Genomic DNA, 20,000 nt, shown 5'->3' with positions numbered 1-20,000 from the left:
TTCTGTAAATCAACTCTGGATACAGTGATAATATTTTTGTTTTATTTCAGTCCCCACCATTCGTGTATAAAACGGATAAAGGAAACGGAACCGCTGAGTATTACGGCTACTGTATTGACCTTCTGAGAAGGATATCGGAGATTCTTGACTTCACCTACGACATTTACGACACGGAACTGTACGGCGCTATGTCAGACGACGGATCGTGGAATGGTCTCATTCAGGAGTTAATTTCTAAGGTTAGTTCTGTTTAACATTTTGTGCCAGTGGAGTTATGTTATGATTTTAAAAATTCCTCATTTTCAGTGATAAGGCCGAACAAATAGAAGTCGGTCTCCCGTCAGACCAAAGTTCTAGAACTGATGCGGCAATGCAGCTTTTTTTTCGGTGTTTTTTATTTTTATAAAGCATGGATTGCATGTAGAAAAGGTTGATATATTTAGGTTTTTACATTCTCATCTGCCTTGGACCATCCTCAATGACCATGGTGCCTCCTCCTTTGACTTGGTACCCTAAATATTGCCCTAAATAGTAGCACAGGGGGTTCTGTACAACCCACAGGTTACTACTACAAAAATAGACGTCATACCGTGGGAAAATAAAATGTTTAAAAATGTTGACAAGAGACCAAAATGCATTTTGTTTGGCCTAATCTAAATTCAACTTCTTATGTTAAAAAGAAGTTAATTTATATTTTGTTTACTTTTATTAAGAAAAGAACTATTTTATCATCCGTAACATGTATAGATCGTATCAGAGGAATCATTACAACACAATAAACTAGTCCAGTGATTATTTAAAGTGCAGACTTGTATTTGTGGTGTATGTCTGGACACGATATTTTTATTTTTTTTGTTTTTATTTTTTTTCGATGTCGTTGCTATATTCTCAATGTTGTATTTGTAGTTACCTGAAATACAAATTCTGCCCCATGTCCTAGAGAGTGCCATCCTATCATAGTAATGTTCTTAATGTCATAGTTGATGATGATAATGATGATGATGATGATGATAAGTACAGCAAATGATGATGATGATGTGTAAGTACAGCAAATGATGACGAATGATGATGATGTGTAAGTACAGCAAATGATTATTATTATGGTGGTGATGAGGATGGGGATGATTATGATGGTGGTGATGGTGGTGATGATGATGGATGATGATGATGATGATGATGATAAGTACAGCAAATGATGATGATGATGTGTAAGTACAGTAAATGATGATTACGACGACGACGACGACGATGATGATGATAATGGTGGTGGTGGTGGTGGTGGTGGTGGTGCTGATGATGTGGATGACTATGATTATGATGTGGTAGTTGTGATAATGGTGTTGATGTTGGTAAATCTGTGATAATAAAGGTAGCAATGGCGATGGCGGCGTTAATACCTTTAATGACAATACCCTCTACTGTTATCCTCCTAGAAAGCTGACATCGGCGTGGGTCCTCTCTCGGTGATGGCTGAACGCGAGAACGTCGTGGACTTCACCGTGCCCTACTACGACCTGGTGGGTCTGACGATCCTCATGAAGAAGCCCAAGTTCGACTACTCGCTCGTCAAGTTCCTCAGCGTGCTCGACGAGGACGTGTGGGGCTGCATCATCGGCGCCTTCTTCCTCTTCAGCGTCCTCATCAGCGTCTTCGACAAGCTCAGCCCCTTCAGCTACCAGAACAACAAGCAGGAGCAGACCAACGAGGGGCCCGAGTCGCGAGTCTTCACGCTCAAGGAAGGGATATGGTTCTGCATGATGTCTCTTACGCCACAAGGTGCGTCTGTGTGTGTGTGTGTGTGTGTGTGTGTGTGTGTGTGTGCGTGTGTGCGTATGTGTAAATAGGCTGTTTTATTTGTTGTAAACGGATATCTAATCAATAATCAATAGTTAATCAATAGAGGAGTAATTGAAAGAGGTCGGGCTTAATCTAATCCACACACACACACACACATGTGTACACACCACACACACACACACACACACACACACACACGCACACATACACACGCACACACAAATTCTACTTCTGTATGTCCGTCTCTCTCTCTCTCTCTCTCTCTCTCTCTCTCTCTCTTCTCTCTCTCTCTCTCTCTCTCTCTCTCTCTCTCTCTCTCTCTCTCTCTCTCTCTCTTTCCTCTGTCCTCTGTCCCTCTCCCTTTTTCTCTTTCTCTCCCCCCTCTCTCTCTGTGTGTGTTCCTATATTTCTTTCTCCCTCTCAATCTGTTGCTCCTCATCTCTCTCTCTCTCTCTCTCTCTCTCTCTCTCTCTCTCTCTCTCTCTCTCTCTCTCTCTCTCTCTCTCTCTATATTTCTCTCTCCCTCTCAATCTGTTGCTCTCTCTCTCTCTCTCTCTCTCTCTCTCTCTCTCTCTCTCTCTCTCTCTCTCTCTCTCTCTCTATATATATATATATATATATATATATACACACACACAATTAAGATTGATTCCAATTAAGCTTATGGCATTGATATAAATGCATTGTGTAGTCGTTTTTCTATTTGGGAAATCAGAAGTTCAGTCGCAAAATAGAAGTGCATGTACATATTTACATTTTAAAACTTTTGCATTTTACTTAAGGTGGAGGTGAAACCCCACGTGCGTTGTCAGGACGACTGATTGCCGCCACCTGGTGGCTGTTTGGATTCATCATCATCGCCACATACACGGCCAATCTGGCGGCTTTCCTCACCGTCTCCAGGTTAGTGACGCAGGTCAAGTCGCTGGATGACCTTTCAAAGCAGTTCAAGGTCAAGTACGCTCCCATGAACGGAAGCAATGCTCAGATATACTTCAAGAGGATGGCTGACATCGAAAATCGTTTTTATGGGTACGTTCTTTTACTTTATGTAATAAATAACTTATTATATTTCCTGACTTTATGGATAAGAGTTTTGATTGCAGTGATAACTCTTTCCTGTTAGCGTTTTTGCGATGCGTTATTTCTTTACATCAGTATACATGACAATGCAGGAATGTCAAAATATTTCGGCAACACGCCTGCTAATTTTTCGCAGATTATAGTACAGAATCATTATATTGTTTAGGATTGTACACAACACAGCTGCTACCTTTAAGGAAAACCCCCACATCCGAGCCATACGTAACCTATCTAGTAAAGGGTGCTGTAAAAAGAACAACCAGGACGTATTTATGGAATATTTTTCAGCTAGACAAAAAGAGAGGTTATCCGAAATACATTCAAGTGCCTCTTTTTTTCTTTTTTCAAATATTTTCATTGGGTTGTTCTTTTCACAAGTTGGTTCATGTGTTCTTTTGTCCTTTAGTCCCCAAACCAATCCCACCTGAAGAAAAACTTTTCTTTCTTTTTTAAATCTTGGATCCTGCCCTGAAAAACTTCACATTAAAAAGGGCGGTTTTTAGTATTTTTCGGGGTGAACTATCGTCCATGCTCGCCGTCTTTGAGTACGATCTTGGTAATATAATGGATTAGGACTTGGAATCAATATAATGGATCCAATATAATTTTCATGGACTCAATATAATGGACTCAATTTTCATGGATCCAATATAATGGACTCAATTTTCATGGATCTAATATAATGGACTCAATATAATGGATCCAATATAATGGACTCAATTTTAATGGATCCAATATAGTGGACTCAATATAATGGATCCAATATAATGGACTCAATATAATGGACTCAATTTTCATGGATCCAATATAATGGACTCAATTTTAATGGATCCAATATAATGGATCTAATATAATGGACTCAATATAATGGATCCAATATAATGGACTCAATTTTATTGGATCCAATATAATGGACTCAATATAATGGAGTCAATTTTCATGGATCCAATATAATGGACTCAGTTTTCATGGATCCATTATAATAGACTCAATTTTCACGAATCCAATATAATGGACTCAATATAGTGGATCCAATTAGGATTTGGACTTGTAGTCTCTGTTTGCCAGGCCACTAAACTTTGCAGTTCGGTACCCACAATTATTCTTTATTGGGTTTTGGGGTTTTTTGCTTCGTTGGAAGGTACTGGCTGAGTATCGGACGGGTGCACACTTGGCACCTTTGAGTATTTTTAAATATTCAAAATGGCTGGCAAACATAGAACTCGGATAGTTTATCACATATGAAGATATTGTTGATATCTGTGACACTGTTTTATGGGTTAAGCAATTCATTTTGAACTACTCCTAGCTAATCAAGACATTGCAATATCAACTGTTTGGTAAACAAACTGTTGTTATTCTTTACTTGCAGGCTATGGAAGGACATGAGCCTGGACGACACCCTGAACGTGGTGGAGCGGGCCAAGCTAGCGGTGTGGGACTACCCTGTGAGCGACAAGTACACCAAGCTGTGGGAGACCATGAAGACGTCAGACTTCCCTAACAACGAGATGGAGGCCAAGGACCGCGTCCTCAAGTCAGAGTTCGCCTTCATATGTACGTACACTCCAAACTGTGGTTTATTTTATTACTTTAGTGTTCAAACCAGTAGAAAGAGTTCTATCTGTTACTCCCCATTATACTGATACATGTATAAAAGAGGGAACTTCACCTTAACCCAAAACCTAACCCTAACCTAAAAACCAAACCTAACCCAATCTCCAAATCTAACTCTAACCCTAACCCTAACTCTAGATCTAACGCTAACCCTAACCCAGAACGTTACCCTAACTCTAGATCTAACGCTAACCCTAACCCAGAACGTAACCCTAACTCTAGATCTAACGCTAACCCTAACCCAAAACCTAATCCTAACTCTAGATCTAACGCTAACTCTAACCCAAAACCTAATCCTAACTCTAGATCTAACGCTAACCCTAACCCAGAACCTAACCCTAACTCTAGATCTAACGCTAACCCTAACCCAGAACCTAACCTTAACTCTAGATCTAACGCTAACCTTAGCACAAAAACTAACCCTAACTCTAGATCTAATTCTAAGCTTAACACAGAAACTAACCCTAATCTTAAAACTAACCCTAACCTTGACAATAGGAGGGGTAATGGTCGGATATTTTACCAAACCAACACAATGTATTTCATTTCATTTATAGTTTTTTTTTGGTGCTTATATTTCAATTAGGTTCAAGCACGCTTTTCTGGGTACGCACTTCAGCTATCTGGTTAGTGGTCAGTTGTTAATTGTTAGTGAGAGAGAGATGTCGGTGTAGTGGAGTTACACCTACCCATCGAGTGGTAAATCGCTCTGGGTGGGAGCCGGTACCAAGATACTAACCCAGTACCTACCACCTTCAAGTCCCATTATTTATACCCTACGTCAGCGAGGCCGGGGTGAGACGTAGCCCAGTGGTAAAGCGATCGCTTGATGCGCGGTCGGTTTGGGATCGATCCCCGTTAGTGGGCCCGTTGGACTATTTCTTGCTCCAGCCAGTGCACCACTACTGGTACATCAAAGGATGTGGTATGTGCTATCCTGTCTATGGGATGGTGCATATAAAAGATCCCTTGCTGCTAATCGGAAACAGTAGCCCTTGAAGTAGTCAATATCTGTGTGGTCCTTAACCATATGTCCGACGCCATATAACCGTAAATAATATGTGTTGAGTGCGTCGTTAAATAGACCATTTCCTTCCTTCCAGCGAGGCCAGTCACAATGTATTTATTAAACTTTATCAGTTTACTATGAGGACCAATACAATGTATATATTTATCAATGTACTGTGATAACCAATACAATGAATTATTAAACTTTATCAGTTTACTATGAGGACCAATACAATGTATATATTTATCAATGTACTGTGATAACCAATACAATGTATATATTTATCAATGTACTGTGATAACCAATACAATGAATTTATAATATCACTGTGAATATAATTACATGTATTTACCAAATATGCTGTCAAAGCTAGTACAATATGTGCATGGGCGGATCCAGGAAATATTTTTAGGGGGGAACCAAAAAAGAAGGGCACATTGACTCGTCAAAAGGGCACCTTACTACAAGTTTTGATATTTACAATTAATATGAATTCCTACAGTTCTACGTCATAATATACTAGCAATAATGAAGTAAATTGGCGTCACTCGCGTTAGAACCTCAATGGGGCCCCATTGAGACTCAATAACACAGACACATATCTGCAAGCTTGCGCATGTACACGAAAATCTTGATTTCATTTATCTACAATATAATTATTGTTTACTTAAAAAAAAAAAAATTCTACAAACAAAAAGGGCACTTGGACATTTTTAGGGCACTTGAACAATTTTTTTGGGGGGACGCGTCCCCCTGGTCCCCCCCCCCCCCCCCCTTGGATCCGCCCATGATGTGCTGCGGTGGAGGAGGTACAATGTATTAAATTTTATTATTTTACTCTTAAAAATGTGGTGTATAGCCAGAATATGACAAATGTTTTGAAAAGTCACTAGCCACAAGTAAAGCCATTATATTGATATGCTAAACTTTACTTGTATTATCTGAGGTTGTTGTGCTGTGAGGAGAACGTTTTAATCGGTAGAGTATTTCTGGAGATCATGGGTTATGCATAATGCTTGTTAGCATACTTTGAAGGTGCTCTTTTGTAACCTGTGCTTCATTGCTTAAAATTCCTGCATCTGCCCCCGATGGAGACTTTATCTCATACTAATAACTAGTTATACGTTTCAGCTGATGCTACCAGTAACAAATATGCCACTTTAACGAACTGTGACTTGTGGGAGGTGGGGGAGGAGTTCTCAAGAAAACCATACGCGCTCGCCGTCCAGGAGGGGTCGCCACTCAGAAGTCAGCTCTCTAACGTGTGAGTACAGAAAATGATGGTGATGATGATGATAATATGTAAGTACAGCAAGTGATTATGATGATGATGATGATATGTATGTACAGCAAATGATGGTGATGTGTAAGTACAACAAATGATGATGATGATGATGTGTAAGTAAAGCAAATGATGATGATGATGATGATGATGCGTAAGTACAGGAAATGATGATGATAATGAAAATGATTAATATGATGACGATGAAAATGATGATGATGGTGATGATGATGATGATGATGATGATGAAAATGATGATGATGATCATCATCATCATCATGTTAATGGTTGTGATGCTTGTGATGGTGGTAGTGGTAGTGGTAATGGCCGTAAATTTAAATTAAATGCATATAGAATGAATTTTGGTTTGTCTACAGAATACAGTTTCTTTTTTATTTACTGAAATGCCAATACGTGAAGCATTACCGCCTCTTCGCCTTCTTCAGAATCCTGCAGCTGATCAACCAACGCGAACTGGAGGAGTTCAAGACCAAGTGGTGGAGCAAGGACCGATTGCAGTGTCCCGACGTCGAGGACGAGAGCGACGGTATCAGCATCAAGAACATCGGCGGCGTCTTCCTCGTCATCGCCATCGGCTCGGGACTGGCGCTCATCACCCTGGCGCTCGAGTGCTACTGGTACAGCTACAAGCCGCAGAAGAGGAAGAAGCTGTACGCATGCGCGTCGCAGGCGCAACTCACGGCAAACGTGTCTACAGTGTCTTTGGCGAACGGGCCCACCAGCAACGAAGCGGTAGTTAATGGGAGGGTAGGTACCAAAGACATGGATGGTAAAGATGGTGGACATGGAAATGGAGGGTTATATGAGCTGGTGGAACGTCTCTAGGCAATCGTGCGCCATAGGCAATCATGCTAATATGAGTTGGCTCGGCAGGGCCGTATCCAGCGAGGGAGAAATTGGGGGTAGTGCCATCCCAGAAAATACAAAAAAGTGTCCTTTTTAGAGTAAAATGCTCTTGTTGTCGAGCTGGATTAGACTATCATTGTAATGGTTGTTTCTCTGCTGTTCTACTACTCCCACTCGAGCCATTTTCGCCTAGGTACGATCCTGGTTGGCTTTATTTAAATCATGGTGAGATTTGACAAGGCAGGTTTATTGGAAAAGAAAAAAATCAATTCCAGTAGAAAGAATACTGGACAAAAAACCATATTTGTCACCAAACAGTTCAAACAGTTAAAAACACCATCTTGCAGTCTAATGTAATGTTAACATTTGACATGCATTAGAAGCTTGTTTACTGTAATGTTTGCTAGCCACAGTTGTTTATTCTCATCCATATTTACTATGTACCACCCACTCACTCACCTCTTCACATTGGCGCACGTAGCCGTAAAACGTGGCGTTAGATCAAGTGAAGTTTTATTGGATGCTTATAGATCTGTATTTTTCAATGGTGTCGCTCATTGCATATTTCAGTGTCACTGCATTTTCCTACCGGGTGTACTGAACCGTATCATGTGTATTGTGCCTGGTTACCATAAAATATATAACACGCCACAGACAGACGCAGATATCTTGTTCCCATACATTTCAATTTTCCCGATTCGTTGCTAACGCAGATATCATGGGTCAAAGGGTTCCCATAACTCCTACCCCCCACCCACCCACCCCGCCCGTTTGAAACGCCCTTTTTAATGACTTTTGTCTTGGGGGGGGGGGGGGGGGGTAATTCATCATTCACAATATACAACACTAAACTGCCCTGAAAAAAAGCGTCTTTGATAATCTTTCCAGGAGCATGCCCTCCTAAGTATCCACAATTTACACTAAAATTATATATTTTAGAATGTTGTGATCCCCCTTTACAAAATCCTGGATCTGCCCGTTTCCATATATTTCAACTTTCCCGATCCGTCTACAACTATGTTCTCTTTTTTCTTTTTTTAAATATCGCTGGTCTTCAACGATATATGGGACATGTGCGACGTCCTACTTATTTTACAGGAACCAGCTTTTAGATGTTTCGTTACAGAAACAACAGAACATTATTCCTAAAACCAATACTTATCTGACGTATAAAATGCTTATTTTGTCGTAGTGGGTTGAACCATATTGCTTTATTTCTAAGTTCTAAGTACGTTATGATTGGTCAGCAATATACAAATGAGTTAACACTTCATCTGCATATGTAGTTTTTGTTAATACTTGTTACATTAGCTTTCGTTTTTATACCTCTATACCGTAATGTAGACTAATGTTGAGCATCACTTGGAATTTTTATCATCGATCATCGGTTATACTCAGTTTCAAGCAACCGATCAACTTTCCATTACACAGTTAGAATTGTAGGAACTTAGGGATTTGTTATTATTAGGACTTTATACTTATTGTCGTGTTCATCGGAATAGACCCTACAAATCGCTAGTTTTCCATTGAATACTTAATCAGCAAATATAAACCCCAGCATATTTAAAACAATATAACAGTTCCCTGATCTAAACTGCAGGAATAATTAGTAGAATTACAGTTAACATTTGCCGCGACAATCGATTATGGATCTTTATAATCAATCATCACATCGGTAGAGACCAATCGATCAATTTTCGATTATAATCGATCATTGAAACATCACCAATATAGACTAAACAAATAAATAATGAAAATCATTAATACTCTTATATGTTTTAACTTTTAAGATGCATGTTTCCAGTTTGTAATAAATATTTCTGTAATTTAATATATGTATTTATTATGTATGCTTTGATTATTGAATATTTCATCTAGTCATATATTAAGTATGTATTTATTATGTATGCATTTGTTATTGTATATTTGCATACAGTTACTTATTACGTGTATTTTTCTTTTCAAATGTTTTCCTATTATTATGCTGGTCATATCCATTACTGTTAATGTTTATATACCAGTAAAATGTGTTATTTATAAGAAGGAAAACACCGGTAAGAAAGGATCAACAACGATTTGTTTTCTGTTGTATATAATTATGACGAATAAACTATGGAAATAATACCTTCAAATGTATTGTATTTACTTATTTATATTAGGCCTAATATTTATTGGATTTTGTTTTTATATTCCTTTATTTTATTATATAACTATCTCAATTTCATTTTTGTACGACCATCTATGATGGGTCGTAATATGGTATGGCGTTGTCCGTCCGTACGTACTTCCGTTTGTCCGTCCGTCCGTCCATATCCGTCTGTTAAAGTTTTCTTGTCCGGACCATATCTTGCATACAGATGCATAGAGGGCCATCAAACCACACATGTAAGAATAACTTGAGATGGCAGTTTGTCGCATACTATTACTAGGTCACTGTGACCTACTTTTCACGGTCTACTGCACACGACAGTAAATCCTTGTCTGGACCATATCTTGCATGCATATGCATACAGGATCATCAAATCTCACATGTAGGAACAACTTGGGATGGCGGTGTGTCGCGTTCTATTACTAGATCACCGTGACCTATGTTCACGGTCTACAGCACATAACAGTAGATTCTTGTCCAGATCATATCTTGCATAGAGATGCATACAGGACCATCAAACCACATACAGGACCATCAAACAACATACAGGACCATCAAACCACATACAGGACCATCAAACCACATATAGGAACAAATTGGGATGCCGGTCGGTCCAAAACAAACTATGCATCCATCCCATTGAAAAAATGTCACACAATTAGACTTGAATCATACCCGTAACGTATTCATTAATATAGATGTGGTTTTCCACCAAACTCCTAATGGGCGTATCATGTACACTCTTGTTCCCTTTGTTCTTTTTCAGATATGATAGGTCTTGTCATCTTTTAACTTATTTTGGTGTCACTTTCACGTTCCAGGACTTGTCTGTCTGACCGCGACTTGTGGGGCGGGGGGTCTTTTGTGGCTTCCATTTCCAATAAGCTTTTGACAGATTTATTTTTTATATTCAACAACAGATTCAAAGTTGGATAATTGAATACTAGAAAAGTCACGATTCAACCTATAAATTATTTATTAAACCAAATTGTACAGTATAATATTATTAAATATGTGTCAGCTACCAACCTCAATTACATCAATATCAGGTATGTCAGAATAGAAACGTAACCCTGTTGTAAAGCGTTCGCCTGATGCTCGATTGATCGGCGGGCCCATTTGGGCTATTTCTAATTCCAGCCAGTGCTCCACGACTGGTGTAACACTGGCCTGCTATGTACGATCCTGTCTGTGGGATGGTGCATGTAAACGATTGCTAACCACAAAGAGTGGCGACAGCAGGTTTCCTCTCATTATCTGTGTGGCTCTTAATTATATGTCCGACGCCATATAAGATTGATCACCATTAGCTTTTGTATGCATTTCAATACAATTCCTGTCAGAATATATTTTGTGAAAATTACAACACTGTCGAGAGAACTATGTGATAGCTAGCTTTAGAGAGTACTCTCTCTTGATAACTGCCCTTAAAAAAATGACTACCAAACATTTCAGTTAGCCACATATCCAGTTTATCCTAGTAGCACATGTAGCACGTGCTACGGGCCCCGCGCTTCGGCGGATGGGGGGGGGGGGGGTGTGGCTGCGGTGATGTGTACATTTATTTTCCCTAGGTTATTTTTCCCCTCTTCACGAGGTGGTTGCAAAAGATATATCCTGGGGGGAGGGGGGGGGGGCGCTGTTATTTGTGCTAAAGGCCCCGCTGTTATTTGTGCTACAGGCCCCGCTGTTATTTGTGCTACAGGCCCCGCAGTTATTTGTGCTACAGGCCCCGCAGTTATTTGTGCTACAGGCCCCGCAGTTATTTGTGCTACAGGCCCCGCTGTTAGTTGTGCTATAGGCCCCGCGGATCCTTAAACCGGATCTGGTTAGCCACCTTTATGCCAGATCACCGCCTCATTTTGCTGTCATACAAGTATATTACTTACAAAGTTTTTAATCACTTAGTACTAAAACTAATAAGTAACTTCAAACCAATGGGTTATTTAAAGGGACATACCCTAGTTTTTAAACACTAAGGCATATTTTTTACTGTTAGAGCCGTTTTTGATAACTGAAGTCATTCTTTACTTAGATTTTATAATTTAGATTATCCATTTCCGTACATTCGAAGTGTTTTTGGTCATCTTAGTATTTTTTAATATCACAAAATGCATTTCTCATATTTTTTAAAATGCACGTGCGTCTGAGAAGTAACAGCTATGTAGTCCAGTTTTAATCTATTTTTAGAGGGTATTTCACCAGTTCAAAGTCACAGACTCATATTTCACTCAATTGTAACTTTATCCAAATGTGTTACAGGTTTGTAGATTAATTAAACTTAGTGTTCATTTTCACGGGTTGAAACTAGGGTATGTCCTTTTAAATGTTACAGATGTAATCATTAAAGAAAGGCTATTCAGTATTTCGTATTTTTTTTAATGAAGAACCATTTCCTAAATTGCATGGGATATATCAATCTGTTACATGTAACGACACAACAAATGGAAGCTGTCAGTAACCAGGGCCGTAGCTAGCATGGGGGCAAGGGGGGAGACAGTTGCCCCCCCCCCCCCGAAATAATTCGGAAAGCATTATAGAAACTTAAAGAAATAGGAGTTTTAGACTATTAACTACTCTGTTGCCCCCCCCCCCCCCCCCTCCCCCAAACAAATTTTTTTAGCTACGGTCCTAGTAACCTACGCAAATGTCACAATCGTATGTACCGGTTTTGCGCTTTTTCCGTCACAATGTCACGTGGTCTACCGGATCTGGCATGATCACGTGATGTTCGAGGTTGCTGGTATCGGTCCTATCCCGAGTACTCTGCCGTTCGAGAGCTAGACAGATATTTGGACAGTTATGATTGTTCTCTGCCGTCAGAGATAATAGACACCATTACAGGAAGAAACCCGACAGTACCTCCTTTCAATAATGTTACGATTAAATATGTAGGTGATGACAGGTTTCTTCCTGAAGTAGGGTGGGATTTAGTTCAGTCGATGCTGCTTACTTGAGGTAGTTGCGTCGCAGGATCGAACGACCTCGATCGATTCATTGAACTGACGAGGGGGGGGGGGGGGGTGGTCTTCGTTCCAACCAGTGCACCACAACAGGTCAAAGGCCGTAGTTTGTGCTTTCCTGTCTGTGAGAAAGTGCATATAAAAATAAAAAGACACTTTGCTGCATTAGGAAAAATGTGGCGAATTTCCTCTGATGACTACGTGTCAGAATTACAAAATGTTTTACTGATGAATAATTAATCAATGTGTTCTAGTGCTGTCGTTAAACAAAACAAACCAACTTTATCATCCTCGAGTGTGCATTAGTGATTAATAGATCAAATATTTGTTATGAGCGAACTCTAAAATTATCAATGTAATGGTATTTAACGTCAAACAGGGCTAATTGTTGTACGACAGCGGGAATATTTACCTACCCGATGGTAGGCAGCAATTCCGTATTTTCGCTCTACAGTTATATTTGGCTGAGAGAGCAATCATAACCGTCCAAGTGTCCGTCTGGCTCTCGAACCGCAGATTACTCTGGCTAGTATTGGTCCCACAGTCTCGATGAGATGACCTGTGTCACACTCACTACTCTACCGGAGCAGGATGCAGCTCAGTGGTATAGTGTTCGCCTCAGGTACCATGGGTCGCAGGATCGATCGCCCTTGATCGAATTAAATTTTTCCTGTGAGCCTGTAGCCTGCTTTATTGTTAGGATTAGATGGTTCTCTCTCTCTCTCTCTCTCTCTCTCTCTCTCTCTCTCTCTCTCTCTCTCTCTCTCTCTCTCTCTCTCTCTCTCTCTCTCTCTCTCTCTCGATCTCTCTCTCTCTCTCGACCTTTCTCGACAAAATGTCCAAAAAACATATATATATGATACACCAAATAGACGCCGTCGGTGGATCCATTGGGCTATTTCTCGTTCTGACCAGTGCATCACGACTGGTATATTAAATGCCGTGGTATGTGTTATCCTGTCTATGGGATGGTGCATATAAAAGATCCCTTGCTGCTAATCGAAAAGAGTAGCCCATGAAGTGGGTTTCCTCTCCCAATATATGTGTGGTTCTTAACCATATGTCTGACGCCATATCACCGTAAGTAAAATGTACTGAGTGCGTCGTTAAATAAAACATTTTCTTCCTTCCTTCCTTCTCTCTCTCCTCATTACTCGTTAGTCAATCGAACCATCTCGCCCAAGCCAGTTTTACGGAAATATGCGAGGTGTTCCGATTGGTTTTTGTGTTACAGAAGCACCCGACAACGGCCGAAAGAAAGAAAGAAAGAAATGTTTTATTTAACGACGCACTCAACACATTTTATTTACGGTTATATGGCGTCAGACATATGGTTAAGGGCCACACAGATTTTGAGAGGAAACCCGCTGTCGCCACTACATGGGCTACTCTTCCGATTAGCAGCAAGGGATCTTTTATTTGCGCTTCCCACAGGCAGGATAGCACAAACCATGGCCTTTGTTTAACCAGTTATGGATCACTGGTCGGTGCAAGTGGTTTACACCTACCCATTGAACCTTGCGGAGCACTCACTCAGGGTTTAGAGTCGGTATCTGGATTAAAAATCCCATGCCTCGACTGGGATCCGAACCCAGTACCTACCAGCATGTAGACCGATGGCCTGCCACGACGCCACCGAGGCCGGTCCGACAACGGCCGAATGCATGGTTCGAACTACCCGATGAGTCGAACAGACTTTGATGCACCGACAGTGTTCGAGCCAATGAGATTCTACTGTGTATACACACACACACACACACACACACACACACACACACACACACACACATATATATATATATATATATATATATATATCCAAAATGTCGAAAAAAAGCATATATATTACAGCAAATAGCCGTAGTTTAAAATGTGCTGAAGTATTTTAAACAAGCATTCCTTTACTTGCCTGTTCAATAATTAAATGTCACGAAGAATCAGTTGAGTGTCACTTCAGTAGTTTAATGTCATAACTGAAAGCGGTCGGTTACATTTAACTAACAGTGTAGTTGACAAAGACAGAGAGACACAGAAGCACACAGGCAGACAGATATAGATCAGTCACAAAATGTATCGTATTACGTAGCAGCACATCTAAATGTTAGTGTTCTTTGTCACAATAATGTTATTAGCGATTATCAATTACTGCGTCCTGAATCATTTTATTAGCGATTATCAGTAACTGTGTCCTGAATCATTTTATTACCGATTATCGGTTACTGCGTCCTGAATAATGTTATTACCGATTATCGGTCACTGCGTCCTGGATAATTTTATTACTAATTATCGGTCACTGCGTCCTGGATAATTTTATTAGCGATTATCGGTTACTGCGTCCCGAATAATTTTATTACAGATTATCGGTCACAGCGTCCTGGATAATTTTATTACCGATTATCGGTCACTGCGTCCTGGATCATTTTATTACCGATTATCGGTTACTGCGTCCTGGATAATTTTATTAGCGATTATCGGTTACTGCATCCGGAATAATTGATTACCAAATTACTATTTCCTGCTTCCAGAATAATTTTATCAGTTCTTACGTCCTGAATAGTTTTATTATCAATCATCGCGTCGGTCACTGATAATCTTTTTGATATTGTGAACGAGAATGACAAGATGGCGGGCATCCTGCAGACACATCACGGCGAGTATGGAAACCAAAATGACCAGCCCGGCTCCCCCCACGGTTGTGGACGACACCCGCCCATCATACGCAGACGTCTTCGCTCGACGAGTGGACGACAGCTTCTTCTTGTTGACGGTCAACTGGGACACTATGCTGCTGACCAGGCTCGACGTCGCTGTAGCTGCTGCCGAGTCAGTCTTTTTGCACTGACACTTACACACCTTCGTCGTGTGGCCGTTGTAGGGGCTGGACATGCTTCCAGACAACTCCGTGTCAACTCTTGACGAAGATACGTCATTGATGTCGTATCCATTAGTACTGGTCACTTTTGTTGGATCTATAGACATCATATGTTCAGACATGGATTTTGAAGACATCACATTTTCAGTCACAGAATCTGTAGACATCGCTTTTACGGTCATGGGATCTGTAGACATCACATTTTCAGTCACAGAATCTGTAGGCATCGCGTTTACGGTCATGGGATCTGTAGGCATCGCGTTTACAGTCATAGAATCTGTAGGAATCACTTTTACTACATTGATGGAATCTGTAGGCATTACGTTTACAGTCATGGAATATGTAGGCATCGCTTTTACAGTCATGGAATCTATAGACATTTTTTTTACAGTCATGGAATCTGTAGGCATTGCGTTTACAGTTATGGAAAATGTAGGCATCACTTTTACAGTCATGGAATCTATAGACATCTCTTTTGCAGTCGTGGCATCTGTAGGCATTATGTTTACAGTTACGGCATCTGTAAGGTTTGATGATGTAAGATAATCCAGAGAAGCGAGTGAGCTTTTCATAACAGAGGACTCTGTATATCGTGATATGAAAGAATCTAGAGAATCCGAGGGTGTGGCTAGAACAGAGGTCACAGAATCAGGAGACAATTCAGACTCTTTGAAAAAGGACGATTCTATGTGTTGTGATGTGACATCATCTAGGGAAACTAAGGATGTGTGCTGAAAGAGTGATTCTGCAAGTGGTGAAGTAAGATAATTCTGAGAAACTGAATACTGACTCGAAAGAATAGTCTCTACAGGTTGTGATAAAGTATGATATTCCTTGGATTCCGTTAGTGATGACTGTGATAAAAAGTCTACAGAAACTGAGGACCCATAGAGAACGGGCGACTTTGTCGTTTGCATGTCTGTGAGATATTCAGAAGGTTCAGTGTTGGTGAGATACTCTGTGGGTTGTAGCTTCGTGAGATGATCTGTAGTTCGCAGGTTTGTGAGATGACCCGTGGGTTGTAGGTCTGTGAGATAATCTGTGGGTTGTAGGTCTGTGAGATACTCTGTGGGTGGAACATTCGTGAGATAATCTGTGGGTTGTAGATCTGTGAGATACTCTGTGGGTGGAACATTTGTGAGATACTCTGTGGGTTGTAGGTCTGTGAGATACTCTGTGGGTGGAACATTCGTGAGATAATCTGTAGGTTGTAGGTCTGTGAGATACTCTGTGGGTGAAACATTCGTGAGATACTCTGTGGGTGGAACATTCGTGAGATGATCTGTGGGTTGTAGGTGTGTTGCGTACTCTGCAGAGAACATGGGAGAGGGAAACGACTGGTTGGTATTAATCACAGTGTTATTATAGTCCATGTTCCATGGGGTATTATCGCATATCACATCTGGATGGGATGAATCTGCATCATCAGTAACTGTTCCAGATATCGTCAGCGTAGGATCTGCAAGACAGAGGCATAGTAGTTACAGTTTAACATTTTACAGAACTTTACAGAACTCAGATAAAGTCCCAAATTCAGATTTTTACTTTTTTTTTAAAGTCACTATTTGTGTTTAAATTATTGGATGACTTGATAGAATAAACATCAGGGGATTATATGTCAGTGTTAGCAGCGCACTTTTCTTGCAAACAAAAAGTAATCAATGACTTTATCGAAACTAGGTCACCCGCTCATTTTGTCAGTATCGTAACATAATTGTAAATTAATCACAAATTAATAACAAAACATATATCATCAAACCTTTTTATCCCAAACTAAAGTTGACAGGTTTTCTACAAGATGAGCTTCTGATGTGTTTTTCTAATGGCTTTAAATAATAAATAATTAATTTAAAGTGACACTTTAAAAAAAACCACACGTACAAACTGAATATTTTTGAAAGAAAAATCTTGAGGTAGTTTCGATGTAGTAGAACATTTTCACTGTTGATTAAAGTATTTCGTTTAAAACGAGATATTGGATCAATACTTTATGAAATAAAATAAAATTTGGAGCACACATGAATGATTTCATTCCCTGTTACGTTACTGACTTACAAGTTACGGTACTGACCTCCGTTACGGTATTGACAAATATCATTATTGAAATGTTGTCTTTCTTAAAGGAAAGAAGAAAACTGGAAAATTAAATTGTAAACTATGCAAATTTAATTCGTGAATCAGACATTAGCAAAATAAGTAAACTACATTTTTATTAAGCAGTTTCAATCGTTTATAATTTAATTTTAACACTCTTTGCCCATCCCTCATCCGCTGCAAACTGTACAATGCATGTCCAATATAGGACCATTCGTAAAAATGAATCTCATATGCATGTGTATTCAAAGTTAACTTGGGACGGGTCGTAACTCAGTGGTAAAGTGCTCACCTAATGCGCGGACCGCCTAGAATCGATTGCCATCGGTGGTGCAACAAAGGCCGTAGTATGTACTATTCCCTAACCAATTTTGGGGTTTTTTTATGTGCTGAGGTGTCGTTATAAAAGATGCCTTGCTGCTAATCAGAAAAAGTAACCCTTCGCATGGCGACAGCGGGTTTCCTCATTGTCTGTGTGGTCCTTAACCATATGTCCGTCGCCATATAACCGTATTTAAAATGTGCTGAATGTGTCGTTAAATAAAACATACCTTTCTTCCTTTAAAGTTAACTAAGTTAATGTAGATTTACTTGTAGTTTACTTTTGATATTCATAGATGCCAAAAGGAGAATGCATGGTCATAACTCCACAGTGTGAAGGTCAGTTTGAATAGCCTACACTTACAGATGTCCTATTTCACTACGGTGGATGCCAAAGAGATAATGCTCTTAAATTAATGGAGTTCTTGCGTGTTGGCCACCAAAATAAAAAGAGGAAAACAAATAGGAAAAAGAATCGATTATCACCGATTTCATACATTCCACTAATCAGAATTAACTCCTCGTCAGCATCAACTATCCGCCTGAATGTATCATCATTCCACCAATCAGAATTGACTCCTCGTCAGCATCAACAATCTGCCTGAATGTATCACCATTCCACTAATCAGAATTGACTCCTCGTCAGCATCAACAATCTGCCTGAATGTATCACCATTCCACTAATCAGAATTGACTCCTCGTCAGCATCAACAATCTGCCTGAATGTATCATCATTCCACTAATCAGAATTGACTCCTCGTCAGCATCAACAATCTGCCTGAATGTATCACCATTCCACTAATCAGAATTGACTCCTCGTCAGCATCAACAATCTGCCTGAATGTATCACCATTCCACTAATCAGAATTGACTCCTCGTCAGCATCAACAATCTGCCTGAATGTATCATCATTCCATTAATCGGAATTGACTCCTCGTCATTGTAAAACGTCCCCGTACTGTTTCATGAACAAAGTTTTAATCGATATTGACCGACTGATCCTACTAAGCCTTTTTATATCGTTTTGAAAGACTTTTAACGTTCACACTCAATAGGTTGTTAGTTAGCATTACGTCATATTTGATACCTAGATGCAAACGCAATAATAATAAGGAATTCACATTCAATACCTAAACTATTCTATCAGATTATGGTAAATTAGCAGATTTCGCCGTACAAGGGGCCAGAAGTGAAGGCAAAGAAGCATACACTTCGGTAGATATTCAGAGATCCACATACCTTACTCGTGTTTTCACCACCTCTATATTTATTACAATATATCACACGTAACGACGTCCATGTACCTTTGTAAAACTGCTGTATTTTCTCGAATCACATTCTCTTTATTTTAAATGCACAAGCATATTTTGCTTGACATAAAAAACCGAAGTGTATTAAAAACATCAAAACAATATCCAAAGAAACAAAACAGTTTGAATGTTTGCTATTATGTCTGGACAGATGTTAACTAATTTTTGAGAGTTATTGAAAAATCACGTGAATGTGACGTTGCTTGGCCATGATGGTTAAACAATGTCAATGCGACATATAGAAAAACATCTTCCTATTAATATTGGGCGATGATGGAGGGGATATTAGACAAGATCAAAGATGTTGGTACAGTGGGAAGCTTGAGGGTGTATGCTAATTAAAGTTATGAAGTTTTGCGAACGTACTTTGTATGTGGTGTCTTGTGTCAGTAGCCTGCTGACTAACATTACCTTGCAGGCAATTTAATTTGAAAACCATGAATTTAAACACTGGCAACTACCATGCTCACTTAAGCACAATCAGCTGATACACTGGTACTTGATATTGGTAACCTGAACAGAAACAATGTAATGACACACGTCAGTGTTTTAGACGTACTCGTCGTTGTTCGATATATTTTTTTTGAGTATGAGGCTTCCAGAACCAATATGAAATGCTTTTTTTTTTCTAAAGGC

General features: G+C 39.7%; 1 protein-coding gene across 1 annotated transcript in view; it reads left to right on the top strand.

Annotated features, from left to right (window-relative positions):
• The window catches only part of LOC121384549 (ionotropic receptor 25a-like), a 68,151-nt gene extending 58,370 nt beyond the window's left edge, over positions 1–9,781 (top strand). The window contains exons 10-15 of the mRNA XM_041514987.1: positions 51–239; positions 1,434–1,776; positions 2,580–2,829; positions 4,253–4,437; positions 6,638–6,770; positions 7,235–9,781. Coding sequence (XP_041370921.1) covers positions 51–239; positions 1,434–1,776; positions 2,580–2,829; positions 4,253–4,437; positions 6,638–6,770; positions 7,235–7,634 — 1,500 coding nt within the window. The 3' untranslated portion in view covers positions 7,635–9,781. The remainder of the gene's footprint in view (positions 1–50; positions 240–1,433; positions 1,777–2,579; positions 2,830–4,252; positions 4,438–6,637; positions 6,771–7,234) is intronic.
• The last annotated feature ends 10,219 nt before the right edge of the window (positions 9,782–20,000 follow it).

This window comes from Gigantopelta aegis, chromosome 10 (genome assembly GCF_016097555.1).
Source record: "Gigantopelta aegis isolate Gae_Host chromosome 10, Gae_host_genome, whole genome shotgun sequence".
NCBI classification, from domain to species: domain Eukaryota; kingdom Metazoa; phylum Mollusca; class Gastropoda; order Neomphalida; family Peltospiridae; genus Gigantopelta; species Gigantopelta aegis.
The sequence above is the reverse complement of the archived record's forward strand: the minus strand, read 5'-3'. Positions and strand labels throughout refer to the sequence as shown.